At 38.0% G+C, this 27,653-nt stretch overlaps 7 protein-coding genes, 1 long non-coding RNA gene and 4 other non-coding genes across 16 annotated transcripts; 8 read left to right on the plus strand and 4 right to left on the minus strand.

Moving 5' to 3' along the window:
- Window positions 1-1,107: 1,107 nt before the first annotated feature.
- Window positions 1,108-4,324, plus strand: LOC110011862 (uncharacterized). Its single transcript, XR_002286922.2, has 2 exons — window positions 1,108-1,594; window positions 3,017-4,324. It is a non-coding gene; the product is annotated as an uncharacterized LOC110011862 (long non-coding RNA).
- LOC148788225 (small nucleolar RNA U19) lies at window positions 1,346-1,441 on the plus strand. Its single transcript, XR_016065402.1, has one exon. It is a non-coding gene; the product is annotated as a small nucleolar RNA U19 (small nucleolar RNA).
- On the plus strand, window positions 1,511-1,648 carry LOC148788226 (small nucleolar RNA snoR138). The gene has a single exon (XR_016065407.1). It is a non-coding gene; the product is annotated as a small nucleolar RNA snoR138 (small nucleolar RNA).
- Window positions 2,370-2,449, plus strand: LOC148788227 (small nucleolar RNA SNORD36). The gene has a single exon (XR_016065392.1). It is a non-coding gene; the product is annotated as a small nucleolar RNA SNORD36 (small nucleolar RNA).
- LOC148788228 (small nucleolar RNA snoR74) lies at window positions 2,597-2,726 on the plus strand. The gene has a single exon (XR_016065398.1). It is a non-coding gene; the product is annotated as a small nucleolar RNA snoR74 (small nucleolar RNA).
- A 37-nt stretch (window positions 4,325-4,361) lies between the features above and the next one.
- On the minus strand, window positions 4,362-5,425 carry LOC105159767 (uncharacterized). The gene is made up of 3 exons (XM_088879621.1): window positions 4,787-5,425; window positions 4,606-4,633; window positions 4,362-4,393 (listed from the first exon to the last, which is right to left on the minus strand). Exons 1-3 carry the CDS (start codon window positions 5,423-5,425, stop codon window positions 4,362-4,364), a joined length of 699 nt encoding a protein of 232 aa, XP_088735747.1.
- A 608-nt stretch (window positions 5,426-6,033) lies between these two features.
- NCBP (Putative cap-binding protein) lies at window positions 6,034-8,851 on the plus strand. Its single transcript, XM_011076751.3, has 6 exons — window positions 6,034-6,240; window positions 7,352-7,447; window positions 7,571-7,675; window positions 7,773-7,850; window positions 8,325-8,444; window positions 8,523-8,851. The coding sequence occupies exons 1-6, from the start codon at window positions 6,121-6,123 to the stop codon at window positions 8,652-8,654; spliced, it is 651 nt and encodes a 216-aa protein (XP_011075053.1). The 5' UTR covers window positions 6,034-6,120; the 3' UTR covers window positions 8,655-8,851.
- Window positions 8,852-9,147: 296 nt separating this feature from the next.
- CSD3 (copper/zinc superoxide dismutase 3) lies at window positions 9,148-11,714 on the minus strand. Of its 4 annotated transcripts, none has more exons than XM_011076755.3 (7): window positions 11,422-11,714; window positions 11,195-11,314; window positions 10,971-11,066; window positions 10,850-10,881; window positions 10,070-10,145; window positions 9,917-9,970; window positions 9,148-9,342 (listed from the first exon to the last, which is right to left on the minus strand). In XM_011076755.3, exons 1-7 carry the CDS (start codon window positions 11,507-11,509, stop codon window positions 9,314-9,316), a joined length of 495 nt encoding a protein of 164 aa, XP_011075057.1. In that variant the 5' UTR covers window positions 11,510-11,714; the 3' UTR covers window positions 9,148-9,313. The 4 variants fall into 4 exon arrangements, with proteins under 4 accessions (XP_011075057.1, XP_020548926.1, XP_011075055.1 ...); XM_020693267.2 differs by having other exon boundaries at window positions 9,922-9,970; window positions 11,195-11,317; XM_011076753.3 differs by having other exon boundaries at window positions 11,195-11,317.
- Window positions 11,715-11,879: 165 nt separating this feature from the next.
- LOC105159636 (tubulin alpha-5 chain) lies at window positions 11,880-15,202 on the plus strand. The gene is made up of 5 exons (XM_011076752.3): window positions 11,880-12,129; window positions 13,115-13,329; window positions 13,418-13,617; window positions 13,740-14,248; window positions 14,723-15,202. Exons 1-5 carry the CDS (start codon window positions 12,017-12,019, stop codon window positions 15,033-15,035), a joined length of 1,350 nt encoding a protein of 449 aa, XP_011075054.1. The 5' UTR covers window positions 11,880-12,016; the 3' UTR covers window positions 15,036-15,202.
- Window positions 15,203-15,793: 591 nt separating this feature from the next.
- LOC105159638 (ethylene-responsive transcription factor ERN1-like) lies at window positions 15,794-16,973 on the minus strand. The gene has a single exon (XM_011076757.3). It carries the CDS (start codon window positions 16,851-16,853, stop codon window positions 16,011-16,013), a length of 843 nt encoding a protein of 280 aa, XP_011075059.1. The 5' UTR covers window positions 16,854-16,973; the 3' UTR covers window positions 15,794-16,010.
- Window positions 16,974-17,994: 1,021 nt separating this feature from the next.
- On the plus strand, window positions 17,995-23,492 carry LOC105159639 (homogentisate prenyltransferase). Of its 2 annotated transcripts, XM_088879591.1 has the most exons (10): window positions 18,002-18,567; window positions 18,937-19,058; window positions 19,167-19,313; window positions 19,508-19,733; window positions 20,225-20,298; window positions 20,480-20,572; window positions 20,847-20,964; window positions 21,077-21,139; window positions 22,051-22,083; window positions 23,125-23,492. In XM_088879591.1, exons 1-10 carry the CDS (start codon window positions 18,358-18,360, stop codon window positions 23,197-23,199), a joined length of 1,161 nt encoding a protein of 386 aa, XP_088735717.1. In that variant the 5' UTR covers window positions 18,002-18,357; the 3' UTR covers window positions 23,200-23,492. The 2 variants fall into 2 exon arrangements, with proteins under 2 accessions (XP_088735718.1, XP_088735717.1); XM_088879592.1 differs by lacking the exon at window positions 19,167-19,313 and having other exon boundaries at window positions 17,995-18,567.
- Window positions 23,449-27,093, minus strand: LOC105159768 (IQ domain-containing protein IQM6). The gene is made up of 9 exons (XM_011076954.3): window positions 26,834-27,093; window positions 25,876-26,366; window positions 25,663-25,777; window positions 25,512-25,577; window positions 25,339-25,427; window positions 25,169-25,256; window positions 24,795-25,034; window positions 24,585-24,686; window positions 23,449-24,495 (listed from the first exon to the last, which is right to left on the minus strand). The coding sequence occupies exons 2-9, from the start codon at window positions 26,343-26,345 to the stop codon at window positions 23,797-23,799; spliced, it is 1,869 nt and encodes a 622-aa protein (XP_011075256.1). The 5' UTR covers window positions 26,346-26,366; window positions 26,834-27,093; the 3' UTR covers window positions 23,449-23,796.
- Window positions 27,094-27,653: the final 560 nt, after the last annotated feature.

Here is a 27,653-nt window from a genome sequence, read left to right on the forward strand (position 1 = left end):
ATGGAGGCATTGAAGATTAAGATGCTGTTCGTGGCAGTCATGGAGCTGGCCGGCATGCAATTAAATGTGGCGGCGCAGGAGGCCCCTGCCCCGAGTCCGGCATCTGAGGCCACGACTTTCGTACCGGCTGTGTTGGCTTCGGTTGGTGCAATGGGCTTGGGAATGCTTTTCTGAATCAGGAGATGATGACGTTGCTGTTTCTGTTGTCTCGCAAGAGAAACCTTTCTCATCCTCTTTTTTGTTTTTTGGTAAAGGAAAATTCTTTCAACATCTATCTATCTATCTATATATTAATGGATCATATATGTAACCCATCGCTTTTATTATTAATTATTAATTATATAAGATATGGAGTATAATTCTTTGGTGAATTTCTTTTCATCTGCGTTTAGAAAATGGGTATGTGTTAATGGATCAAGTTCAGAAACTCATTTGAGGTGAATTAATAATGGGAATGTTGATGCTGTATATATACATATATACACACACATCAAGAAGATGATGAATGAATAGTGAGGGTGGGCATGGGCATGGAGATATGGTGGCAGGCAGCTCAACCTGAGATGGTTGGATCAATTGAGTTGTATCACAAATTATAGGCACCACACAAGTTCATCTAAAATATATCAGAGTCTGATAATAGTTGCTTCTTCCATCCTCACCTAATCCTATAATATGCATTCTGCCCCTAATGAATTAGTGTTACACCAATGATTAATTTACACAATTAAAAAGTATAAAACTAGTTTAGATGTAACATTTTAAAATAAAACAGTATATATATGTGTGTGTGTGTGTGTGTGTGAGTGTAAAAAATATTACAGAGGATGGTCACCCATCATCTTATGCAGATAAATTTGAAATTCCCAGTTCACTCAACTTTTGACCGAAGCAGCTTAATTTCTTGTTTATTAATGTGATTTTAAAAAAGAAAACGAACTGATCTGGAACAAGCTAATAAAAAAATGTCAGTAATCGAGAAATATTTGGACAGCAAAAACAAATGAAATGGGCTCCAAAATCATGACAGGCTTATGATCTGGGCTGGACATGGAATCTCAATCTCACCCACTGCCCAAAAGAGTACTCTGTGGGCCGGGCCCGGTACCGCCCTCTTTCAAAACCCTAGATTAGAAGAACAACACTGAACACCCTCTTTCTTCTTTTCTTGTATTTATTTATAAGGCACGCAAACGCAGCTGTGGAGTGAGCTGAGCTGATTCAACAAGCAGCAACACTCTCTTTTTCTTTTTCTTTTTCTTCTTCTTCTTCTTCTTCTACGACGAATGAGTGAAATGACGGTGCCTCTTTGAGTAGCCACATGAAGAGCTTATGCTAATCTCTTAGTTGGCTTAGTTAGGAGGCCAACAATAAACTTAAGGCCTTTTGAGTGGACTCTTGTGCTTTCCGTCAACTGTCCTCCAAGCAGCCTTTAACATCTCTCTCCCTTCTTCAATTTCACTACTCAATTCCTGGAAATCTTTTATTGGGGTGCTCAATTAATTTGATGGAAGCCTCTCGAATAACTGAATGGATGATACCCTTAACCATTTGGTTCAGACAGGGGCGCACAGTAAACTGAATCTGTTTGAGGGTAAGGGACGCTGCTTTCCTTTTCTGTTCCTTTCCTAGTTTGCTTCATACATTCTCAAAACTATATTCCATCTTGGGCTTTCCAACTTCCTTATTTGTTCAGATCGATTATTGAGTATTTTGGATTCAGAAAATATATATAATTTTTACTTGAGGAATCGTTTAAAGACTTGGCAGACATGCTGGTTTAGCAGCGTCTTCGATGCACATGCTGCATGTGTATAATGATAAGATGCATCCTGAGATCAGCTATAGTACCACTATGGTGGTCGATCATCTGACCAAGTGGGGTTTTTTTATTACTGTCCTCACTTTTGTCTCGATACGATACATTTTCACTCTGTACTACTTCGTTTGCTAGTTAACAAATTTGCTTAACCTCTATTTTCTGAATTGTATCTGGCATCTCATGTTTCAGGGAAGATGATTGGAATTTTTTATGTTTTTGCGCTGATTAAGCCATAAAGCACCAACTATTGGTTTAGGGTTATCTGATGGCTTTATCAGTGCTGTGTGTTCATTTCCTATGGAACTTTTGAAAATGTCTATGATGGTATTTTATTTCATTAAAGTAAACTGCCTACTTCAGGAGAATGGAATTTTGAATTTAATTCGTTGGGCTGGTGTTCAGTGAGAACGACTTTGCAGTTTGAGATTAGAAAGAGTAGTTTCCTCCCTGATTTCATCATTTATCCTCCTGTTTTTTTATTGTTGTGTCTTGCTTTGAGAATTTGGGGATTTCTGCTTCACATTCTCAATTCCGTTTTACACTTGTGGGGCAGATGATGAGAACTATGAGATTGTGCTTATCAAACCATGAAGCTACAATAATCGAGCTTTTTAAAACTGATGCCCTTAACCTTTCTGATCCTGTTTGTACACAAATTTCAAGCTACTTTAGAATGTAATTAAATAGTAAGATGAATTATGTGATTCTCATAATTAACTAAATAAATAGAGCAATTTATTATTTGGTTTGTATGCCCTGTAACCTGACGAGTCTAGAAGGCCAGAGGCTTATTGCCCTTGTGAATAAGTCTCTCGTATAAGTCAGGGATATCAGTCGCATTATTTTTGGGTGAGCCTCTAGTGTTTTTTGTTTTACTCGAGGTTCAGTAAATGATGCAAAATTGTATTGCAAAGTTCTTATACACTCTTCTGGAGACTTGAATTGGTTGCTCTTTCTGTTTTAGAAAGTTTATAATTTTGTTATTGGGTACTTAAATCAAGAATTCATAATTATATGACATTATATTCTACAGATTGCAAACAAGTTGTTGCTGTTTTGTTGATAGTGTAGATAATTCTGTTTAATTGATAATACATTCCAGCTGCTCTTTTGACTGGTGCTACTAAAATGGCATTTTCATTTATATTGGATGTCTTCTTTAGGTTTTCAGAACATAGAATTGACAATATGCAGGCTATGGCTTATGAAAGTGCGGAAAAGCTGAGTGGATGTCTATTGCAAAGAGATGCACAGTGGAACATGCAACTGCTTAATAAGAGATGTTGGAGCATCCCTTTTTTAGCGGGGAAATTATTTAAAAATTGTGAAAAAAAAAGGAAATTAAAGAATTGCCGTGGATTTGGAGGATTTAAAAAATTGAGTGGCACCGCGTTTTTATACCGGTGCCTAAATTTTTCTATAAAAAAAAATAAAAATTATATGTATTTTAAAAATAAATGAAAGTAGATTGTTAATTTTTTATATAAGATAATAATTTATACATTGAAAGTATTACAAGAATTATTTGCATTTTTTTTTTAAATTTTAAATTTGGCTTCGAGTTTCAATCAAAGGGTTTCAATATTGTCGTAAACTTATCGTATAGTTTGTTGTATTTTTTTAAAATTATATAAATAATATACATTATTACATTTATATATTTTATTGTATTTTTAAAATTAATTAAATATAATTAATTTATAAAAAAATATAATTTGTGAATTGGGCCAATTTGGCCCAATTCACAAATATTAATTGCAATTCACAATGTGAATTGCAATTGCAATTGAAACCAAATCAAAATATGCAATTAAATAAAAGCAGCCACCGCGGTCAATGCTTAAAAAATTAACTTTTCTTTTTTATAAATTTTGTCTTCGCTGTTTGTGACTGCGGCGATATATAATTTTTATTTTTTTTAATAAAAAAATTGAGGCACCGCAGTTTAAAAATGCGGTTCCACTCAATTTTTTAAATCCCTCAAATCCGTTGTAATTCTTTAACTTTTCTTTTTTTTTTTTCACAATTTTTAAATAATTTCCCCCTTTTTAGCTTGCAGGATATTCTAGGAAGGGAGGTTCTAGAGTGCCTCATATCATGTCATATTCTGTTTGTAAGGACGTGAATTGGTCTCTCCAATAGTTCAACAGATGAAATCGCGGAGCTATAATTGTGTTCATGTGATGTTGTGCTCTTATGAAAGATATGGTTTTATTGTCGATTTTTTTGGTTTCTTCTAGATGTAGATGTTGTGCTCCATGAATTCATCAAATATGATTACATGTTATGCTCCATGAATTCATCAAATTGGTTAGTCTCATGAAGACGCGGTTGAGAGTTCAATGCTGCCCAGTTGTCTGTGTAACGTGGATGCATTCTTCAATGATGGGTCACAAAAATATATATTGTACTGTTGGATTGTTCAGTCAGTCCCTTAATTGTATCACTCACTACTGCGTGAGCCAGCTTGTATCATATATCAACCAGCTTTTTTTGTTTGAACAGATGAACAAGAAGTTTGATGCTGTGATCATGTTTCCTAGCGGACATCCTGGGCCGCAGAACCTAAGTCTACATTCAATGTTAATTAATTCTGTATATATGCACAATACAAATAATATTCAAGTGTAATACAAGATCCTATGAACAAATAGGGCCTCATTAATATTTACAGAGAGTTTCTTAAACCATGCTTTCAGACAGCTGCATCATTATAGAATCCCCCCCCCCCCCCCCCCGAAAAGTGGTGGAGCCATCTCCTCTGCCTGCTTCATTTAGCTTACTTGCCTGGTGAATTACTTGCTTCATCCTCTGCTATCACAAAACAGTTAACGCCATAAAGAGTTAATCTATCATTGCTATATATACCCATTCTATGTAATTACATCCAATCCAATAGAATGGGATGGAAAAAAGTAGTGCCTGAGGAAACAGGATGGATGTTGAGATATAATATATACTAACCTTGTTAGTGTTGTAAATCTGAAATTGAAGGCTCTGATTCCGGTGAGGATGTTTCTTGTTCCGGTGGGTGCTGAAAATGATGAGGCAAAAAGTGGCAGCAGCTACTCCAAATGAGCAAATTGCACCCAACCCATTAAAACTCCATTTCCATATGTTGAAACCACCTTCAAGTTCGAATGGCAGCTTCGTGTTGTTTTTCTTGATCACCGGCGTTTTTGAATCGGCTTTACAAGGGTCTTGGTTTTCCTGGGAATGAAGGAGTGCGGCACCGTCAATCTGAGGCTGAGGCATGATCACCCAAGTGGTGTTGGAGTCTAATCTCATCATGAATCCAGTTTCGTTGAATTTGTGGTGTTGTTGATCAGCTTGAGTAGTGGTAAAAGATTTATTAATCTTTGGTGATGCATCTGGAGGAGTGATATTGATGATGGGGAGGGGAGTTTTGGTGATGAGTGGGTGATGATCTTGTAGTTGTAGGTTGGGAATAGGTGGAGGAGGTTGATGAGGATGAATTGATTGGGGAGGGCAGATGAAGTAATCCATGTGGAGAAGAGAAGTGTTGAGTCCATGATCATGGATTTGAAGAGATCCGTGGTCATCAGGGTCAGGGAGAAGTTCCCATCCTTGAAGAAGAGCCATTTCTCGAGTGGGGAGGGGGGGAGGGGGAGATATTATTATGAATGAATTGAGGCATCCAAGTGGTGGTGAATTATTGGATTGAAAGAGAGGGGGGGTCTGGGCTACTCATTACTGTTGTTGGCTCACCAACAGCCCTTCTCCCATAATTCGCATATATTTGTTTAGTTTTTAATAGAAATGGTAGTTTTGAAAACTAATTTACTAGTTTGGATAAAGATGAGGCAAAAGCTATAATAATAATTAATAAATAAACCCAATGTGGGAGCGGGTAGAGAAAGATGAAAGAGTCTTCACTTCACCGACACAAACACAATGACAATTGGGATAAAATGAAGGTCATTTTCGTGTATGTATGGTCTTCTACCGCTACTAATATTTTTTGATATAATAATAATATAGACAAGACAGGAAGAAAGAAGGGAAATGTAAATAATAATAATAATAATAATAGTCTCACACAGAATTAGAAACCCTCTTTCTCTTTGGGCTTCACACACACTCCTCTTTGTATCCTTCTTTCTTGGGCTATAATAAAATAAAATAGCCCAATTCCTCATCATCTCTTGGACTTCCTCTCCAACACCTAACATTTACATATAACTCATTTCTCTTCTTCCTTCTCCTCCTCTCACTCTGTAAATATTACTCTATCTGCCCCCAAACACACGCTCATTGCAACGTAGGGCTCACCTGACATGGAACTCCCAGCAGACAAAAAAGAACACGATAACAACAACCAGCAGCTGCCCCCGCCCTCCGACGAAGACAGGGACCGTGTTGCCCTCGATCTTAAGGCCGGTCTCCACCCTCTCAAAGTTCGTCCCCTTCCCTCCCTCTCTCTGCCCATCACTCTTTCATACCCTATTCTCTATCTCGCTTTTTCATGTATACAAATCTTATTTACCTGTTTTCGTTTATCTTTTTCAATCTTTCCTTTTTGGCTCTTTTCTGTGGACAACTTACGGTTTTCTGGCTTATGCCTTTCTCGTTATTAAATTAAAACGATTTGCTTAGTTTGATGAGTAAAAGATTCCTGCTTCTGTTTGCATTTCCAACCAAGGAAAGGTGTCTTTTTTTTTTATTCCTGATTCATATTTAAGTGATTTGTGGAATTACAGTACATAAAACTAGTTCAGTAAAGCAACGATCCCCAATTTGATGTTCTCGATTCACTTATATTATGCTCTGATTTCTTCTCAGTCTTTTGATTGAGAAATTGATTCGTTATTCTGGGACATGTACCTTACCCATAATTACCGAGAAACCTGAAGATAGCTTCAAAGGCAATGCCATAACCCCTCTTATCAGTTGAATGACCAAACTGTAATGTTATGACTTTGTTCCAAGCACCTAATAAAACTGAAAAGAATAAGAAAAATAATGGAAGTCAAATTGCATAACTTTTTCCTTGTCCAACAAGTTTGATTTCTAATTTTTTCACTTTTGTTTTCCCTCTCAAATATAAATGAGTATCATGATAAAAAAAGAAAATGGAACAAATTTATGAGCGTATCTCCTTCATTAGTGTCTTATTCACCAGTATGCCAGGTCCAAAGGTAGGGGGCTTGATAAACAGAACGTTTGAATGACCAAAAAGACTGTCAATGAGTAAGGTTTTAAGAAATAGCTAGTCTTATTTACACCATTAATAAGAGGCTCAAATTCTGTTTTGTACAATGCTGTATATTGCTATTCTCTTCATCTACTTTGTCACGAGTATTGATTGTCAAATGCTTCTATCTTGTTGACTAAAAGCCTCCATAGAATTTTCCCTAAACCATCTCAAACAATTCTTTGCAATAAGTGAATGGGATTTTGATAATGGTTGAATTATTGTTGAAATGTAACAAATGTTGTTATAATGTGCTTTCCAAATTTTGTTTTGGTTGCTGCTATCTTATCACATTGTACACATGTGATCTTCAGAACAAATTTGTATTTTGGTACACTCGTCGAACTCCTGGAGTTAGAACTCAGACGTCATACGAGGATAATATCAAGAAGATTGTGGACTTCAGCACAGTATGTACTTCCCTCTGCAGTATGAATGATATAAGGAGGTTATATAGTTGTCTTAGCCTTCACCTTAGCTTTCAGTTTTCTGTATCCTCTAATTCATCCTTATTACGTATTGACTGGGTTCAGGTTGAAGCCTTTTGGGTCTGCTATTGTCACTTAGCTCGCCCCTCCACGTTACCAAGCCCAACTGATTTGCATCTGTTCAAGGAGGGTATTCGTCCACTGTGGGAGGTATGTATTTGCAGGCTGAGTCAGTAATTAGTCGCTTCTACTTTTTTCAGGATAAAGTATACGACTCTTCTTACTTTTATATATGTATTTTTATCAGGATTCTGCTAACTGCAATGGTGGGAAATGGATCATTAGATTTAAAAAGGTTGTGTCAGGCCGTTTTTGGGAGGACCTGGTATGGAATTATCACTTAATAACGTGATTTGAATCATCTAAGTATATTGAATCTTCTTTGTGTGTGCATTAGTTGATGTCATATACTCCAGTTCCCTTGTTTCTCTCTGCTTTAATTTGTTGACTCACCCAACTCTAGAACGTCGATGTCCATGCATGATTATCAAGACTATTTCAGATATTCAGTTGTGTTTATTGCTGCTGCTAGCTCCCATCAGTTATTTAATTGACTAAAACTTGTACATTAGAATCTTTGATTGTTGCTAGGCTGTCTATTAATAGTTAGTTCTGTGCTTTATTTTTGTTTGAATAGCTGGAGAGAGAGCTATAAGAACCTTTTCTTACCTCTTTGCTTTATTTTCTTATTAGCTATGCATGATAAGCCGTTCAGGATTCAATATGGTATATTTCAGCCATTTGTATCATTAGTGTGTTCCAATTTGACTATTAGTTCTTTCATGGAACTTACTTGCAGGTTCTAGCATTAATAGGAGATCAACTCGATTATGGTGATAATATTTGTGGAGCAGTATTAAGCATCCGTTTTAATGAGGATATATTGAGCGTGTGGAACCGGAATGCATCTGATCATCAGGTTTGCCGTTTTGGTTGTATTAAATATCTCTTCTGTAATGAGCGTCGTAACAAGCATGTTCATTTTTGTTTCTTGCAGGCTGTGATGGCACTGAGGGATTCTATCAAGAGACATTTGAAGCTTCCCGCCAGCTATGTAATGGAGTACAAGCCCCATGATGCTTCACTACGAGACAACTCCTCATATCGCAACACTTGGTTGAGAGGATAGATAAGAGTAGCCCATAAAGACGTTGCGTGCTGCATCCAGTTACTTCATATGAGTATCCTGTTTACCCAGTTAGCCCTTCAATGGAAGCTAACCGGCGCCATGTATGGATGTTTGACTAACCTAACCGTTTGCATTCTCTGTACTACTGATGCAATGGTTTTCCATTGCACTTTTCAATTCTGTCAATTACTGATGCCCATTGCTGTAGTTTGCAAGCACTTTTCTGGTCTGGTATCTCGTCATTTCATGAGTTTCAGAATGATTCAAGTACTGCCATGGAGTTTTATAGTCTGGCCTGTTTGTCTCTAACATTCGTAGGTCATTTTGACGGGTAGTACTTAACTAATAGAAACGGAGTGCAATCACAAACTGTGAGCCTAACGACATGAGTATCCTGCAGAGAATCACACCACAGTTTTTCTTGAGAACTTTACAGGCGTAGAAACATGGTTGGATCCAAATGAGGGGGAGCGCGAGAACAAACAATTTGACCTACCCCATAAAAGTGTCCGTGTCATAAAATTTCAAGCATTTAAATCTCAATCAAGAAACTTAAACAGAAATATTCCATTGTTGAGCAATAACACATTTTGACTATCAATAAAAAAAAAAGAAATTATTTGATTTCCAAGTGATGTTACATGTTATTGGCATTCACTCTACACAGATGACTGAAGGCCAATGATACCTGCAAAATAAGAAAGAGGTCAGCGCATAGATTCTTTTCCACTTGTTAGCATTTGTCCAAAGCAATGCAGCCAATAAAATTGAAAACACGAAGCAAACAGCTTTACAAGTGAATAAAAACCAGACACATGATTGTAGTACTTGTGGAGTAAAAAGCAAGCCATACAAGGGTACTGTTCTTTGAAACACCGCACAAATCTTTTATTGCCACTGGACCTAAAGTGGCTGAAAGAAAAAATCATCCAAGGATATATAATAACATCCATGGGTGGATACAACCACAAATCACTCTTTATTCTTCTTTCTGATTTTGTTTTCTTTGATCTTACCATGGGAGCCATTAGTTATATGTTTTCATCGAACATTACCATATTGCTCAAGTAGGGAAATTAGAGCTACTTTATAGATCAAAAATCTAATAGTGCATCATAATATATTAAAGAAGATCTGCTGAAGATAATCCTCCTCTACAGTATTCTAGTATTTTGCCCACTATGTCATATACTGCCATCCATAATTAGAATGGGCCGGATATATAGGAGAAACACAATATTTATATGCATATTAGAGACTACCACACCCCACTCTTGCACCAGCATTGCCAGTTGTCTTGCTGAGTTCATGTCCACCTGTTAAACAGCAGCTCAATGAATTGGTTCATATAGTACAAGACATAAACTAGGGTCAAGGGTTCCCTCTGGGAGATCATTATATTCAGTGAATGATACCTCTCCCCAGGTCATCAGGATCAGCATGCACAACAACAGCTCTTCCCAAAATGGAATGCTCACCACTTAGTGGAATCTGCGAATAAGATATGGTTTGAGTAGTGGAAAGATGAGTTTTGAATAATAACATTTATATGACATAACCATATTCTCCTAACAAAATCATCACATGAGAAGCTGTATCAACATCTAGATCAAATAGTTCGTGACCTCACAGGAGTCACCAAACTGGACCAGGACAGCCCATGCGATCAAGATGCTCTCCAAGTAAAATCTTCAAGTGACTATGGAAAAATAGTGTTATTAGACCATTGACAACAAAAAACGTTAAATTTTTATATCAATTTCAACCGCAAGCAGCTGGTACTATCCGCAGCAGCAGATGATGCTTTACAAGTTACAACACCATAGAAAACATACAACTCATGCCCCATGTGATAGGCTCCATGAAAACAACTGATGCAAATGACTAACAGGTTAAGTGAAAAACTGATGGGTCACAATGCTTCTATTTCAGATATTTAGATACATTTGCTTGGCATTAGGAAAACATGTTCTAGAGTACAAATAAAATGCTCTAAAAGTATACGCAAAAATTCAATAACTTAAAGGCGCTATCAACTATACATAATTTAAAGTTGCAGCCTTGCGCACAAAACACCTAGTTTGGAGTACCAGGAAAATTGGGAACAAATAAATCATTTCATTCAACATCGAGAATTCATTACTTGGAAGAAGACATATACTCCGGAAAACAGTGAACCTCAGAGAAATTATTACCTGCCTATCTGTAATTGAAATCTCAGCAACCCCTGAAACGTGAAAAGCTGACTGAATCTACCTGATTGTTTACTGAGTAATAAATTCCAGGAGAAAACAAGAAAATGAATGAGGTACACACCATCTGAGCCAGCCACAATGTTCCCCAGATCACCGGCATGACGCTCGTCATCTATGGGAGATCCATGATCCTTGTTTAAGGGATTGAAATGAGGTCCTGAAAATTGAATGGGAAATAAGTTGAACAAATTTAAAATCTGAATGACTGGAAACGAAGTGTGTGGCATGGGAATAGGATTAGAAGTGAATTTAGTGAAGAGAGGAGTAGGTTGGTTGAGTTGGGACCAGTGGAATTGCAGCCGTTGGTGGTGTCCCCAAGAGCATGAATATGAAAGGCATGGAGTCCGGGAGTGAGCCCACAAATTCTTCCTTTCACATGAGTAACACTAACTCCTCCTGGTGCTGCTGCTGTGTAATTTGGGAGAGAACATGGATGGATGGAGTAAGGGAAGAATCGAATGAAATGAAAAAGAAATCAAAAGAAAGAAGAAGGGGAGTTGAGATGAAATTACGGGGAGTGTGTTGGATGAAGTGGATGGAGCCTTTGAGGTTGTTGTGGGTAGAGGAGGAGATGACGGCCACCGCTTTTACTGTGCCCATGTCCTCTGATTCCTGTTGCTGTTTGAGTTTCAGCCGCCCGCTTTGTTTGTTTGTTTTTGTTTTTGGGTTCAGTTCACTGTTCAGCTTCAGCCGGACTTCATCCTAAAGCTACTATTATAAAAGTAGAGTTAATAGATATTCTTAGGTACCACAACCAACCAAATCTTTGGTGTAATTGAGAGATGATGAATAATTTAGGCTTGCAAAATGGGCGAAAATGGAAGTGGGGCAGAAGAAGCGACGATAGCGCAGCTGTTTAGAGGCCCACTAAAAGCTGTTTTTGGTCCCGCATAGCCTTAGCCTATCATCCGGACTCCAAAACTTCCATTAAATCCACTTTCATCTATCCTTCCTGCCCGCTTATGATCTCTCTCTCTCTCCCACACCCATTATTCCACTCACTTCACTCTTTTCAAACTTTCATTTCAACTTCTCTTCTCTCAAATTTCTTCCAGATAGAGACGAGAACCCACAACCAACTGAATTCAATTCAATTGAATTCCAGGGATGAGAGAAATCATAAGCATACACATAGGCCAGGCCGGAATTCAGGTCGGCAACTCCTGCTGGGAGCTCTACTGCCTTGAGCATGGCATTCAGCCTGATGGCATGATGCCTAGGTACACTATTCTCTTCTTACATTTTATAAACTATTTTCTCTTTGGATTTATGATTTCTTTCTAATGTGGATGCACTCTTAGTTTTTAATCACACGCCCATGCCCACGCCCAATGCTGCTACTTCTTTTAACTTCTATTTCGTAGATCCAGCGCCTACAGCCTGATTATGTTCTAATTAATGCATTTTTTTTGCTTCCCCCCCCCCCCCCCAACTGTTTCTGTCTAGGCATTTGCTGGTATAGAATTTTCATGTGTATCCCGTTGTTTGATCCCATATACTTGTATTTCATGCTGTGAAAGATTGTTGGATCCATCTGTACTGTTCTATTTTATTAATATCATTTTCTTTTGAATTTTATTTTGCAACTTTGGCTCTCGGAAGGAGATGCTTGCAACTCTAACAGTGTACCCTGAAAGGGAAAGAAACTGGGGCATGAAATTGTTAGTTTTGGGCGTTGCTTCGTCACTCTATCTATAAGACCGGGTTGCAGGAACCTAAATATTATGCCAAAAAGGAAAATCTGACAGTTTAGGAACTAGGAAGTAGCTCACCTACTGAGTGAGCACTTTGAAGTTGAAAGTGGGTTTGCCACTTAGTGACACTGTGAACTCAAAGAACATTTTGGCCTAGCTTTGCGTCCAAATTTCAGATTATGTCAACTTTGCTTTTCTGGAAAGATGAAAGTGCCATTGTTGTGGATAGTACTTTTGACAACTTACAACATTTTACGACCTTGTATCTGTTAGGTTAAGGTGAATGTTTTGTCTTTGTTGTTTCTTGTTATTAACTTGAGGAGCCCAAACTGTCCAGTAACAAAACAAAAAGGTTTCTTCAATTTAAATTACAGAAATCAAGGTATATGACTTCCGTTGTGCATTTTGAAAACATTTTAATTTTCCTTTTTTCTAATATACCACAACGGAAGAAATTGTGTTTTGTATGTTCATTCCCTGGAATCTAATGCACAACTGATTTTGCTTGCAGTGACACATCCGTTGGCACCGAAAACGATTCTTTCAATACCTTCTTCAGTGAAACCAGGGCTGGCAAGCATGTACCTAGGGCTGTTTTTGTAGATCTTGAACCCACTGTTGTTGATGAAGTAAGAACTGGCACATACAGACAACTCTTTCATCCTGAGCAACTTATTTCTGGTAAGGAGGATGCTGCCAATAACTTTGCCCGAGGACACTATACAGGTATGTTCTTATGGTGTAATTATTCAATGTTTCAGACAACTCTGTAACATGTGTTAATTTGCATCTCAATAATAATGTAATGTTGCAGTGGGTAGGGATATCATTGACCTATGTCTTGATCGGGTTAGAAAGCTGGCTGACAACTGCACTGGTCTGCAAGGCTTTTTGGTGTTCAATGCTGTTGGTGGTGGCACCGGCTCTGGTTTGGGGTCCTTGCTTCTTGAGCGCCTCTCTGTAGATTATGGAAAAAAGTCCAAACTTGGTTTTACTATTTATCCATCTCCGCAGGTTTTTATTCTCTTTTCTTTTCCTTTTCAAGTAATTTTGTTGGAGTCAGTACTGCATATTCAATAACCTGATTCTTCCAACAGTTTGTTTTATTGACTTGATCTCCTTTCCTGTGTATTCAGGTTTCTACTGCAGTGGTGGAGCCTTATAACAGTGTCTTGTCTACTCACTCCCTACTGGAACATACAGATGTTGTGGTCCTTTTGGACAATGAAGCTATATATGACATCTGCAGGAGAGCCTTGGACATTGAGAGGCCAACTTACACAAACTTGAACCGTCTAATTTCTCAAATCATCTCATCTTTGACCACTTCCTTGAGGTTTGATGGTGCCATTAATGTAGACATCACCGAGTTTCAAACAAACCTTGTACCTTATCCTCGCATCCATTTCATGCTTTCATCTTATGCACCCGTTATCTCAGCAGCTAAAGCTTACCACGAACAATTATCTGTTCCCGAGATCACAAATGCTGTATTTGAACCTTCAAGTATGATGGCCAAGTGTGACCCACGGCATGGGAAATATATGGCATGTTGTCTGATGTATCGAGGTGATGTTGTTCCTAAAGATGTTAATGCTGCTGTTGCTAGTATTAAAACAAAGCGGACTGTTCAGTTTGTTGACTGGTGAGTTCCAATGTTAAACTCACAAAAAAGTTGTTACTTGAAGCTTCAATTACTCCAAGAATAGTATACTTTTATAGCTAAGAATTACCCCCCAATTATATTAAGGTTTTAATTTCTCGAGTATATCTAAGATAAAGGAATGCAAAGACCCCAGGCTACGGTTTGCCCGGATAAATTTTATCCAAATATGAATATTTGGTACGAACAATCACTTAGAAACTTTATGTGAAAGTTAAGTTTTGGTATTTAGTTTATACCCTTCTTTCTGTATTTTGTATCTCTAACATCCATTCTGTTTCTTCCTGAGAACTATCTAGACATTCTTGGGGTATAGTCTTATGGTTTAAGGTATTTGATTGGTATGTTCTTGATTGACATTTTTTTATTTGCATGATGGGGAAAGGAAATATAATTTTGCCGTCTGATATTTTAGTTGGTCTTGTTCTTGACTGATCTGCATGGTTATACATACAGGTGCCCAACTGGTTTCAAGTGTGGCATCAACTACCAACCACCTACAGTGGTGCCTGGGGGTGATCTCGCCCGTGTGCAGCGTGCTGTCTGCATGATAAGCAACAACACAGCTGTAGCAGAAGTCTTCTCTCGTATTGATCACAAATTTGATCTCATGTACGCTAAGCGAGCATTTGTTCACTGGTATGTGGGTGAAGGCATGGAGGAAGGTGAGTTCTCTGAAGCCCGTGAGGATCTTGCTGCCCTCGAAAAGGACTATGAAGAAGTGGGTGCAGAAGGTGCGGATGAGGAAGATGAAGGGGAAGAGTACTGAAAGTAGTTTTGTGCTTAATGTATGATATGTTCTGTGAATTTATGCATTCCTCTTCACGTTATAACTTGTTTCCTGTCACCATTCTTTTCATCTCTTATCCTACGTTGTGTATCTTATGATTGTTTGGAGTTATATTCCAAAATAAAAGAAATTTGTTATTGCTATTATGATCTTTCCCAATTCATTTGATGTCATTGCTAAAATCATGAGTTTCATTTTCCTTCTTGTGAAACCTCGTATCAGAATTAAGCAAGTCAATGACTATTTCTTCCATTGTTAATGCTCGCCCCGATGAGCAAGAAGAGTCAAGCATACGGTTAGGCTTAGATCCTACTTATCAATAAGTGATCATTATATTTTTCATTGCACAAAAATTATTATTGTATAATAAGTTAAATTAAAGTTGCTTTGCAGACTGATTGGCCGCCAGTGTAGTAAAGGAGTACGCATTTCTCGAAATGTAGGACAAGTGTTTAGCTTATTTGTTTCCATACAGTGACAATTCACTGTGTCATCTAAAAGGACAGTTTGTAGTATTAAGCGGCTGCATACCATTGCATTTGTAGAAGGAAAGAAGTAGAATTGAAGGGGTGCGCAACAAGTAGCAGCTGGAAATTATGTGATTGATACGAGTCATCAAGTCTTCATTTTCCAACTTTTAAGTTAATCTTGTTGATTTGTCTTGTTGTTCTATGTAGAGCAAAAATTGCAGCCAGAGAATACAGATGCAGCTTTGCAGTTTTACTCTTTTGCCCCGATTCTGAACATATCACAATGTTTGACTGGTAAAGGAGAATTCATCCCCGCATCATTGGGAAAAGGTTTGCTGATAACTTGGAAACTTTCAACCTGTCCTCAACCAAATATCACTCTCAATGTTTCTAACCGGACAAAGTGAGTAAAGAAAGAGAAACAAATAAGAAGTAACAGAAGAACACCAGGTGAGAATTTAGCAGAAAATGATTGTCTTTCCTTTTAGCTTAACAGGGGATACAGAGGAGGAAGATCCCACAGGGTTTCCATGGGATCATACACCGTCTCCATATACTCTTGCAGACCATTCATTGCGTAAAGCGAGGCTGAAATCTGTCTTTCAACCTTCATGCGCTCAAATTCTGATAACTCCATGTCAGAATTCTCACTCAGGATCACATTCTTAGGCAAGTCTAACAGTTCTTGCGTGAATGAAAACTGATCGGGGCCATGATCAAAACCCCATTCTGAGCCAGAGTGGGCCAAGCCCACATCAAGTTCAACCATACAATTGGTCAGATCAGGTTTATACACATCATCAAACAATTGGCCGCGATCTTGCATCTCATGAGATGAAAAGGACTCACAACTTGTGTTGGTATCAGCAGTGCTAGTTGGACTAGTTGAGGAAGTCACCGTGCTGTTATCGCTGCTAATACTTGCATCAATGTCTTGACTAGTAGAGGGGCATGATTCTTGGCTCTGTGGCTTAGCTTTTGTGTTTGCATTTGCATTTTTCTTGCTGTTGAGAAGATTTCTGATGCGGGATGCAAGAGGGGAATTGGAAGAGACATGAGTAATGAAATTGGTGCGCGTATTTGAGCCGCGCAGGAGGCAGGCAGCTTCATCATAGGCACGAGCAGCTTCTTCAGCGGTTTCAAAAGTTCCAAGCCACATTCTGATCTTCTGTGTTGTGTCCTTGATCTCAGCAACCCACCTCCCAGAAGGCCTTTGACGCACTCCAACAAATTTGTTATTGTTGGTACTCTTGTTCCTTGATTTCGTTTTGGTTGTTTTTGATGGTGGGATGTTTAGTTTCTGGTGCTGTTGAAAGTGAATTTCCATTGTGGGTTTACAGAAAGATGGAATTGAGGAGTAGAGGAGTTGGGGGGAATGTTGAAGGGCCTAAATTGTTGGACAAGTGCCGTCAAGATGCCTTTGTATTTACTTGTTAAATAGGCTATAGCTCTATACTTATACAAACAGTGGCAGTCATGAATGAGCATACCAATTTCTTGTGTCGTTTTGTATTTGTTCGATTTTCTTAAGGCAGTCAACATCAGTTTAAGTAATATGTGGAAGCAAGTTGCTAATTTTAAACTAACAAGTTGAAATGATTATTAACATATACCTAAAGCCAAGTCCCAACTCTAACCAAGTGTAGGAGAAGATGAATTGGATTATTAGTTGTCTCAACTCAACCCTGCTCAAACAGTCAGTCCAATTACCGAACCTTTTTCAAATATAATTGATTAGATTAAGTGATTTGGAATGAATTAGGTAGAGAAGTGGGTAAAAATGATTAGGATAATTTGTGTTTGGAGCATTAGACTGCAAGAAGAAGAAGTTGGTCTTTACTGTTTGTCCTAATAATACTGATAGTGCTGGGGATGAAGTGAAGTCAAATGGTAAAATTGAGAGAGCAGGAAAGGTTGCCACTTGGAGGCAAAACACAAGTGCAGATGCTCCAAATGCTAAGGTTTAACTAAGTCATGACATCATCAACCCAGAATAATTCTATCTATCCTGCTCTAACCTCCTTTTGCATCACTATCCAAAACACGTTTATACAATAATCAACAACCATATTATATATATGAAAAATGGTTGGGAGTTGTTGTGTCCTTGTCTGTCTGACTGATTAATTTTTGTGTCAACATCCAAAGAAAGCATCTGGAGGAGAAATTAAGGAAGATGCTGTTAAATGTCATTTTCATGTAGAGGTGTGGTAGTGTTAATATATATGTTTTAAAATGAAGGGTGGGGTAGTGTAAAAGGGCTAATTTGGCAGTATGCTCTATGGTGGAGTTTTTGTTTTTGAGTTGTATATTGAAATATGTGGTTGTTTGATTATTGTTGGACGAAGAATCTTTTGGAAGTTGTTTAATGCATTGCAATAGTCATAAGTGAAGACTGGAGAGGAGTGGGTCAGTCGGTGTAAGTTTGTATATCATTCTCATCTTATCAGCATTGCAAGACAAGGCGATGGTGGTGGTGGTGGGTGTATGGGCTACTGTTTATTGTATGTTTGCCTGAACGGGCCATCCCTTTTAGCCCGTCCTCATTACGTTGTAGCTAGAATGGGCCTTTTGTTATGTTGTTATAGACAAAATGGATAGTGTGTTTGGATTGGACATGACCCCAAAATCTCCTCTACTAACTCTTAGGATATGAATTTGAGGCAAGTGAGGGAGATTCCATCGCCCCTTGGCCCTGCCTTGCTCCTCACAGCTCACCCACCACAAGTCTTCAACTTGAACAATACCATTACTCCCACCCATCTCCTTCTACTCCACACCAAACCAACCAACAACAAACACAGCTAAGTAGATTCCAGTCTTGCACGGGCATGGAGCTTTCAGTCTCATCCCTCACACTCAGGATTTCTCTTCATTCTTCTCCCTTAAGTTCCAGCTGCAGAAACAAGCTGCCCCCTTTCAGGACTCCCTCCGTATTCCTCAACTCTTCCAACTACTTTCCTTCTTCAACTGGCTTCCACACTCCCCAATTCTCCTTCCCAAGCCTCTCCATCAAAACCTACACCCGCCATTCCATCTGGGTATGCTCTGTTCATCTATTTTTAACTACCTTATACCTCAACTATTTGATTTATGCAATTAAATTAAAAATTCCATCTTTGATGCTTAGAGCTCCTTTCAAGTATGAACATTTGGAAATTGTGAGAATTGACGAGGGGGAATGTGATTTAGCCATTGCCAAAAGAACATTCGTTTTAGGTTTTAGTCCAAAGTCGACTGTGGTACTCCTTATAATAATCATGTTTATCAGTCAAATGAAGCTTCCTCTTTGGATAACATTGCCTGACACAACTATTTGTCTTGTGGTCGAGATCAACAATTTCATTTGTACTGATCACCAGAATACAAATGCTGATTAACGGAGTTTACATGAAAGATTATCTTGTCAGGCCTGCTCTAAAGTTGATGCTGCTGGAACTGATCCACTGTTGAATAAAGTTTCCCAGTTCAGGGATGCCTTCTGGAGATTTCTGAGGCCCCACACAATACGTGGAACAACATTAGGATCTATGTGAGCAATCACCAAATTGCTTTTTTCTACTTTCAGCGTGACTCTTGACTTTTAGGGAGTATAATTTTGTTAGAGATAACATCTGATTTAAGATCAAATGTTTGACAGTTCTTTAGTAACCAGAGCTTTAATCGAGAATCCAAATCTCATAAGGTGGTCATTGTTGCTGAAGGCATTTTCTGGACTTCTAGCACTCATATGTGGAAATGGTTACATAGTCGGCATTAATCAGATATATGATGTTGGTATTGACAAGTAAGAGATGATGTTATGTTCCATTTAATTTAGTGCATCATCATACCTCGGTCTAATAGTTATGCTTCTTGTAGTTATCAATCTTGCTCTACAGTGCAAAGAATTTTCCTGGATTTAATGTCTACCACCTGGATAACATAGTGCACTCCTTTACATCAACTTTTCGTTGTTTCATTTTCTGGTTCAACTTGCAGGGTGAACAAACCTTACTTGCCTATAGCTGCTGGAGATCTTTCAGAAAAGTCTGCGTGGTTTTTGGTGTTATTGCTTGCTGCTGCTGGTCTTCTGATTGTTGGATTCAATTTTGGTCCTTTCATTACTTCTCTTTACTGCCTTGGTCTTTTCCTTGGCACCATCTATTCTGTTCCTCCATTTCGGATGAAGAGATTTCCTGTCGCAGCATTTCTTATAATAGCCACAGTAAGGTTTTATCTAATGTATGATGCATTTCTTAGGATATCCTGAGGGATTACTAGCACTATTGTTCTTGTTATGCTAGTTGTATGAGTATAAACACTCAAATAATCATTTATATGGTTGACATGACGAAACTCCTTGCAACGCTTCTGGGACGAAGAGGAACCTATATCAAAATGACTTTCAAAAGAATGTTCTAATAGGGATGCAGGGTCTTTAGGAGAGGTGAATTAAAAATCTGATTGAACTCCTTGCAAAGGCATAGAAATGGGTTGCATCCACCAACTTGGCGAAAATACTATTACAGTGAATTTTTATTCTGGTGACTTTGGACCCAAAAGAAAAAAACTGATTCTCGTGTTTCCTGATAAACGATCCCTTGCTATTAACATATCTCCTGATAAATGATCCCTTATCATTAACATAACTTATCTCCTTATTTAGATTATGGTTTAGTTATTTGTAGAAATATTATGCATGATATCATTTTGCAGGTTCGAGGTTTCCTGCTGAATTATGGAGTGTATTATGCCACAAGGGCTGCTCTTGGCCTAACATTTGAATGGAGGTAAATTTTTTATATGAAAAAACAATCATGCTCACACACAGATATAGATTAAAACCTAATTTTGGATTTCAACAGTTGAAATGAAGATGATGTCAACTCAGGTCTCTGGTGCTGTTTTTCGGAGATTTCTGTTTGTTTGCTGATTATATTATGATTTCGATGTTAATATTTCCAAATGCAGTTTACCAGTTGCATTCATCACCACATTTGTCACATTATTTGCTCTTGTTATTGCCATAACTAAAGATCTCCCAGATGTGGAAGGTGATCGCAAGTAAGTTCTAGGACCCACTTTTTTCAGATTGCTGCTGGACTGGGTTATTTCTTTGGGTTTTATCTATCTATACCCATATTATGGTAACACCATGTAAATATCAATTTTTGTTTGGGTGAATTTCCGTTATATTGCAATTTTCTACTGGTTGTCCTTCATAAATTTTAGACTCTAGAGTGGGCCATCTGTTTCTAGACATCTTTTACTGATTCCTCCCACATATAAGGTGCCTATCTGATTACTAAAATCTTCATGATTCGATACATATTGTTAGGTTTCAGATATCTACGTTGGCAACAAAACTTGGTGTGAGAAATATTGCGCTGCTTGGATCTGGACTTCTGTTGATAAATTACATTGGTTCTGTTCTTGCGGCAATTTACATGCCTCAGGTAACAGTGCCATCTTTTCAAACTCATTTGCAATTGTCATTCCTCATTATCAATGGTGCACTCAGCAAGTGATGATCCAGAATATAATAATTCTACCTTTTATATATTGCAGGCCTTTAAGAGAAACTTCATGATACCTTCACATGTTATCTTGGCATTAGGTTTAACGTTCCAGGTTGGTTGTCTGAATTAAATTCCTTTAACCATATAATTTATCTGCTTGGTTTTACTCTTTCTTCTCCAAAGATGATCATAAAAGATTATTCTTCTGCTATGTTACTTGGTTTTGAGTAATTGGCATAGGTATACTTTTTTAAACTTCCAGTTCACTGATCAATGGTAGAGATCCATATATTGGTATGTTAGTTGGACTATTTGTTTATATTGGAAGGATGAAAACCAAAATACTGCTGACTTTTCTGTAAATGTTTCTTTACCATGACAAGGAAAAAATTCTCTTTTAAGAATTGAGTGTTGACAACATCTTAGTTAATTAATTGCTCTTTGAGCTCTAATTATAAGGTTGCCAGTGCCTCTCAGCAAAGACTGCACTACCCATATGATGTCAAGGGAAATACTTGATAAGTTTTTTGAAATTAACCAAAGCCGTCGGTCTATCCCCAACAGCATTATTTGCTTCTTAGTGGTGTGGGTTTACGTTTCCAGATAAGCACCGGAAAAGAAGTTCATATATATATATATATATATATATATATTTCTTTTCAGAATTTCCTTTCCATAACCTTCATTTCCCACCTTCTTTCCTTCAAAACTCAAAGCTTAATCTGTAGTATATTTCCCTTTACTGCAAGTCCCAATGTCCTCCATGCCCTTCTGGTTTATACTTCATGTTATCAAATTCTTCATTTCTGCTTTATGCTTTTTCATTAGCGTATCAATCCCCAGTTCAGGATAGTTGCAGTCTCCTTACTTGTTTCTGGGGGAAATCCTTGTAAGTTTATCAAAATCTAGGGGCAATAAAGTTGAGATCAACCCTTTCACGACATTGCAAGGCAAAAGATTCAAGTCATGTGAACATATGTCTGAATCATAGGTTTAATGATTTGGTATTGCTCTGTCTTGCAGGCATGGGTACTAGAAAGAGCAAATTATACCCAGGTAATGCATATTAATTGTTTTGTATTATAGTTTTGTTCTTTACATGCTTCAGCACAACTCTTGAACTGTTTTCAAATGACATGATATGAAGAACTTTTCTCAACTAAAACATGATTGTTTCTTCCTTGTGAAATAACTAGCAGAGTCGGATCTATTCTCTTCAATACACATAAAAGTTGCTACAGTGGTGCTTTATGTGTTTTTTGTTAAGTTGACTTTAGCACCTAGCATCATTTAAAAAGGATGTCCTACATTCATCAAGCTGCGACCAATCTTTTCATCTTTGAGGACCTCACTTGTGATCATGTCCTCGTAATAGTTCTATGAGAATGTGCTTGCACGGTGTTCTGATTGTGTAAGCTTTTTCTGCTTCTGCCTGCAAAGGAACAGAGTATCATCTTCAATCCAAATAATTAATCCTCTATTTATCTTGAAAACATGCCCTGTCAATGAAGTAACTGATTCAGATAACAATTCAACTAATGTAATGAATCTGATCCGTGTAAGATTAGCATCTGTAAGACTGAAACATGACTGGTGATAACAGATCAGTTATCAGATACCAGTTGTGTAGAGCGTTTAAATTTCACCCTCTGAGTTGTGTCTGTAGTTGAGCTTGATGCTTGATTATACTTTGTTCAGCTTCACCTATATATCTTAAATCTCAGATTTACTATGTTGAATTTCCACTTTGGAATGTTGTTTTCTCTTTTCTTTCCCACATAGCTCTTCTTGGCATGTTGTTGCTTTTATCCTTTCCCCCCTCTCCTTAGATGGCATCCAGGATTATGCTATAGTGGTCGTCTCATGATTCATCTCACTGACTGATAAGCATCTGCAGATGTGGATTAAAGGATTTTATCATGTCGCCACCCTCACAAATTATGTTTCCAATTCCCAAGGGTTCTCCTTATAGTCAGATGTTAATGAGGAGCTATAGTTCTGTGTTTTAGCTTTAGTATATTAACGTCGTTGTCCAGAATACGTAGTAAGGAAAACAATAAACTTGTTGATCTTAATGCAATTATTTGAATCTTGCAGGAAGCGATCTCTGAATTTTATCGTTTCATATGGAATTTGTTTTATGCTGAGTATATAATATTCCCCTTTATATAGTAAAAGTTGTTCTTGATGAGGCGGCAAATCAACTAGTGTAACAACTTCAGAATTGGCTAGTCGCTATAGGGTTTGGGAATTCTCTCCTGATGCAGTAGACTTATTATGTACATGAAGAAGTAGCGGAGGAGCTCCTCAGCGTGGTGAACATGGATTTTATATTTGCGGACAAGTAAGCTGCATAGGAGGGAGGCGATATTATTTCCTTTTGTAGACAAATCTATTCAATTTTTGTATACTAACAGACTATATCAGAATCTGTGTAATATCATTCACTGCTTCAGTGGCTACAATGAAGGTTGAGTGCAACTCGACTAACTTTCCTCGTAACCAAATGCATGTAGGCTATAATAATTCAGCGCTTCAAAGCATTCTTCTTAATGCCCAACAGCGCTTCAAAGCAAACACATGAAACGGAAACCTAACAAGATCTCCATCTTTCTATCGAAAGATATACAAAAGAATTGTAGAAAAAATGAAAGAATTCCTAAAACAATTTTCCTAGTCCCAAAAAAAGTAGGAAAATTGCATTTCCGATTGATGTATATAGACAGCATCTTCTCCATTCTCTCCTGTAAGGAATTGGACAATCAGTTTTTATGGTATGACAATCTCAGCGGCATTTGGTGACTCTGTACCAAGTGGACTTCTTTCTCTCAGTGAGCTGGTAGGAGTAGCGGTGGCCGTAGTTGGGCTCCTACTACTTCCACGAGGGGAGGAGAATGTGCTTCTTGGAGACAAACAAACCTCCTCCATCACCCTGAATTGGAGCTCAGAAGGATAATCCCTCACACATCCGATTCGTGGGCCGGCTCCCGTGGTCCATCTGCATGACAGTTGATTGGCCAACTGATAAGACTTCATGCCTTTATGTGAGTTTATTCTCTTCATGATCTTTTCCCTGGGGATGGGCTCTTCATATTCTTGTTCCTGATCTTGGTTGAATAAATTCTGCTTGGAGACAGAAAATTCTGAGTCTGATAAACACTCGTCTGCTGTCTCATATCCATCTGATGGACTTTCCGGAGGCCCTGGTTTTGGAGTGGAGAATAACTCAAGCACGTCGTCCCTTCTTGGTATTTGAAGTAGAGCGATTTTCGAATGTAACTTCCTGGACCATCTCGATACAGGTGGATGTATATTTTCAGCATCGATGCAATACTTTTTGCTTGAATCAGTTTTCTCATCCTCTTCATTCTTGTTGTTGCTTTCGTTTCTGGCGCTCCTGATATCTGGTACTGAGATGCTATTTCGGAAGCCAAAAACAACTTCCTCCTCTCCATTACAGGGAGCTCTCTGCAAATTAGCCAGAAGATAATTCTTATCGTTTCATAGAAGTTAATTAATGCTTGTAATCTTCAGCAAAGCAAGGAGCAATATCTTACCTGAACGACACTCAGATCAACATTGTGTTCCAAAAGAAACGCCATAAATGCTTCAAAATTTTCTTCTGTTGGGAGGTAGTGCCCACTGTGAGGCCAAACCGCCTAAGTTCCAATATAACAGGTTCATTTATCATCATCCTTTCCAATCAGATTGAACTTATATTTAGATTTCAGACGGAGAAGAGAAAGAAAAACAAATGCTTGGTTCACCTTAAGAACACCATCTTCTACAACTAAGCGTCCAGCTGATAATGTTGCACCACCAGCCAAGAAACTTGAATGTTGAAACGTGCCTTTCTTCTTCTGTCCAACATACAGAATCTTGGACACACTGAGAACAAAGATCCATTTTACATCTTCCGGCCCTTCCCTTGTATCCAGAAGCTTCCCGCCCTGCTTGTATACCAACTTTCCGTTTGTTATGATAACTTCATATGCACTTCTCTCGGTCTGCATAATAATATCAGACGAAGTAGTTGATCAACTGGATTGAGATAAACATTCTAGGCTATGTGCATGCGTAGGTCATTAGCAAAATCCTAGAAACATTTAAAAGTCTCTCTTTGAGTGAGTGTGGAGCTCACCGGACCAAGATATTTTATACATTGTTGTTGAAGTTTCGATCTAGGGCATCTCTCTAGATTTACATCCCGACCTTCGCCAATGTCTAGCCTGCAGTTCAAAGTTCAAGGTATGGTAAAGAAACTACGGCAACTCCAACATCATTCAAAATGTGTCGTTTTACAAATCTTACCAGTAGAAGAAAGGCTGTTTACTGTCACATTGGAGCCAATGGGCATAATAAAATTGTAGGTTGTGACCATACCGGTGTCTCGGATCAATCTAAGGAAGAAGTGTGGAAATGAGAATCAGGGAAGGTCTGCACGCCACAGATATGGAAATTTCTCAAAGAGTACAACAACTTACAGCCTCGAGCCAATGCTGCAAAGCAAGTTTACGTGCCTTGTCATCCTTCGACAAACCTTTCCCCACCTTACATTTGAAGTAAAAGCCTTAGTCTTCAGAAACTTGAAAACAAATGCAATGAAGAAACATGTAAAATAGTCACCATATTTACCTTAGCAGCCCTGGTTCTTGCTCTCGACCAGCGCGATACAGCTGTTTCAGGTTTCTCAATCTCAAAGAACGATATAGAACTACGCTTCAGCTCTGCAAAATCCAAGAGCTTCCACCTAAATTCAACACATAACACCCCTTCTTAGTAATAAAAATTAAATTCTGAAAAGAGTTATTCCCTCAAAATTGTGGTGGCAACTAAAAAGATACCTACCATCTTTGTTCCACCAGAACTGCACAATCTGCAAGTTGCCTTCGTGTCCGAAAACTTTTGTATGTCTTTTGCAACTTTAAGGCAGCTAGATGTCTACTGCTACCAGATTCAGGCAAAGGTGTTTGGACATTTTTCTCGGGCACGGTATCAGCTGCAGGCAATTTGTCAGGGGCATTTCTGCTTCTGAAGCTGAACGATCGGAACGTAGTATGGTCCTCTGAATTTGAAGGGGAAGGCTGCAGTGAGATCTTGGCCTCCAATTCTTTCCCTTGAAAGCTAAGGGTGCCTTCAAGAATCATCTTTCCGGAACCAAAAGATTTCAACTTAGCAGGTTTAGAATCTCTACCATTAAAACCGACCGACTCGGAATCGTTGGCATTATGACTTCCAAAGCTAATTGATCTAACTAAGACAGACTCCAGCTTCTCATCCAAATCGTTGACAAATGGAACAGAAAATGTCACTCCCATTCCTCTCCAAACCACCAGAGTCTGAAAAAAATAGGCTAATTTATTGTTAAAACTAATGCCCAATCCAAAAGAAAATTAAAAAGTTGGAACGATAACAAGAATAACTTTAACTGGGCTGACAATATAAAAAATAACAATACTGATGAATCATTATTCGGCCAAACAGATCTTAACCATATATATATATATATATATATATATATGGAGCAAGCTGAACATCAACAAGAACTCTCAATGACATAAGATTCAGATCAAAGAAGCAGCAAACTCAGAAGCTCGACATTTCTATCAAATGCACGAGGCAGGATGCAGCTCATGACTATCATTACAATAACTGAAGGTGTCAATATGAAAATCTCCAAATTAAACAAAAATATACGAGGAATAAGCAAGAATGTGGAGTTGGGAAAAGAGAAAAGAAGATGATAAACAACAGCAATGAGTGAGAAAAGATGGGATTGTTTGTGCAGTAGTGGAATCTGACGAACCTGGTCTAAATGCAATTAGAAATCCTGGATAGAAATGCAATATGACTGAAAATCAATAGAGAGGAGCTGAAAACCGCAATGGGGGTAGAAGTAGAACCCTGCAGGCGCCCCTGAATCAATGTATTAAGTTGTCTTTGTTTGTTTCTTGAAATAATAATGAAACACGCAGATTAGGCTCAGCTTCAGCCACTCCGTCTGTCTCTCAAACAAATTAATTCAGAAACCTAAACCTATAAAACTTTTGTTAGCTGTCCTTGGGAACAATCTATATATAGAAAAGAGAAGAGAGGCAAGCGAGAGAGAGAGTAGATACAGACAAAGTAGACAGTATTCCAACCGCGTGTTGTGCTTCATAAACATGGGGAAGTTTCATCAATAAATTCTTTCCACCAAATCTATCTATCTATCTATCTCTCTCTATCATTAATGTTCATTATGTCCTTGAAGAAATTATGTTAATCTTCCGTACCTGCATAATTCTCTACTCTTAATTTTAATTCATTTCCATTAACACTTGTGCCATATATATTAATTCTTCTAATTCATTTGATATATTATTTGGTTTTTGACATTAGAGTTAATTCGTGGCGTCATGAAATAAAAGAAAAAAAGAATTGATTAGTTATTGAAGTAGCTAGCTAGAGTTGGTGGGTGCCACTGCTCATACTCATACATGCACTAACACTAGCTAGTTAAAGTGGGTTGATCGAAGAAGATTAAAAAAAAAAGACAAGTTCCGGTGCAATTTCAGGAGTTGAACAAGGTATTAATTAACTCTCACTGCATGCAACTACCAAAATAATTAATATTTCTAAATATA

Source organism: Sesamum indicum, linkage group LG4 (assembly GCF_026168435.1).
Source record: "Sesamum indicum cultivar Baizhima isolate 11 linkage group LG4, ASM2616843v1, whole genome shotgun sequence".
NCBI classification, from domain to species: Eukaryota; Viridiplantae; Streptophyta; class Magnoliopsida; order Lamiales; family Pedaliaceae; genus Sesamum; species Sesamum indicum.

Coding starts and splice junctions, on each gene's coding strand:
- CSD3 (XM_020693267.2), bottom strand. CDS start 11,509: ATGGGCACAGTAAAAGCGGTGGCCGTCATCTCCTCCTCTACCCACAAC. Junction 11,318..11,421: donor CTTCATCCAACACACTCCCC/GTAATTTCATCT, acceptor CAAATTACACAG/CAGCAGCACCAGGAGGAGTT. Junction 11,067..11,194: donor CAACGGCTGCAATTCCACTG/GTCCCAACTCAA, acceptor TTCAATTTTCAG/GACCTCATTTCAATCCCTTA.
- LOC105159636 (XM_011076752.3), top strand. CDS start 12,017: ATGAGAGAAATCATAAGCATACACATAGGCCAGGCCGGAATTCAGGTC. Junction 12,130..13,114: donor CCTGATGGCATGATGCCTAG/GTACACTATTCT, acceptor TTTTGCTTGCAG/TGACACATCCGTTGGCACCG. Junction 14,249..14,722: donor ACTGTTCAGTTTGTTGACTG/GTGAGTTCCAAT, acceptor TTATACATACAG/GTGCCCAACTGGTTTCAAGT.
- NCBP (XM_011076751.3), top strand. CDS start 6,121: ATGGAACTCCCAGCAGACAAAAAAGAACACGATAACAACAACCAGCAG. Junction 7,851..8,324: donor GCCGTTTTTGGGAGGACCTG/GTATGGAATTAT, acceptor ACTTACTTGCAG/GTTCTAGCATTAATAGGAGA. Junction 8,445..8,522: donor GGAATGCATCTGATCATCAG/GTTTGCCGTTTT, acceptor TGTTTCTTGCAG/GCTGTGATGGCACTGAGGGA.
- LOC105159638 (XM_011076757.3), bottom strand. CDS start 16,853: ATGGAAATTCACTTTCAACAGCACCAGAAACTAAACATCCCACCATCA.
- LOC105159639 (XM_088879591.1), top strand. CDS start 18,358: ATGGAGCTTTCAGTCTCATCCCTCACACTCAGGATTTCTCTTCATTCT. Junction 19,059..19,166: donor GGAACAACATTAGGATCTAT/GTGAGCAATCAC, acceptor AATGTTTGACAG/TTCTTTAGTAACCAGAGCTT. Junction 19,314..19,507: donor TATGATGTTGGTATTGACAA/GTAAGAGATGAT, acceptor TTCAACTTGCAG/GGTGAACAAACCTTACTTGC.
- LOC105159768 (XM_011076954.3), bottom strand. CDS start 26,345: ATGGGAGTGACATTTTCTGTTCCATTTGTCAACGATTTGGATGAGAAG. Junction 25,578..25,662: donor CAAGAACCAGGGCTGCTAAG/GTAAATATGGTG, acceptor TTCAAATGTAAG/GTGGGGAAAGGTTTGTCGAA. Junction 25,035..25,168: donor GTATAAAATATCTTGGTCCG/GTGAGCTCCACA, acceptor ATTATTATGCAG/ACCGAGAGAAGTGCATATGA.
- LOC105159767 (XM_088879621.1), bottom strand. CDS start 5,425: ATGGCTCTTCTTCAAGGATGGGAACTTCTCCCTGACCCTGATGACCAC. Junction 4,634..4,786: donor AGATTTACAACACTAACAAG/GTTAGTATATAT, acceptor TTGTGATAGCAG/AGGATGAAGCAAGTAATTCA. Junction 4,394..4,605: donor GCAAGTAATTCACCAGGCAA/GTAAGCTAAATG, acceptor CATTGAATGTAG/ACTTAGGTTCTGCGGCCCAG.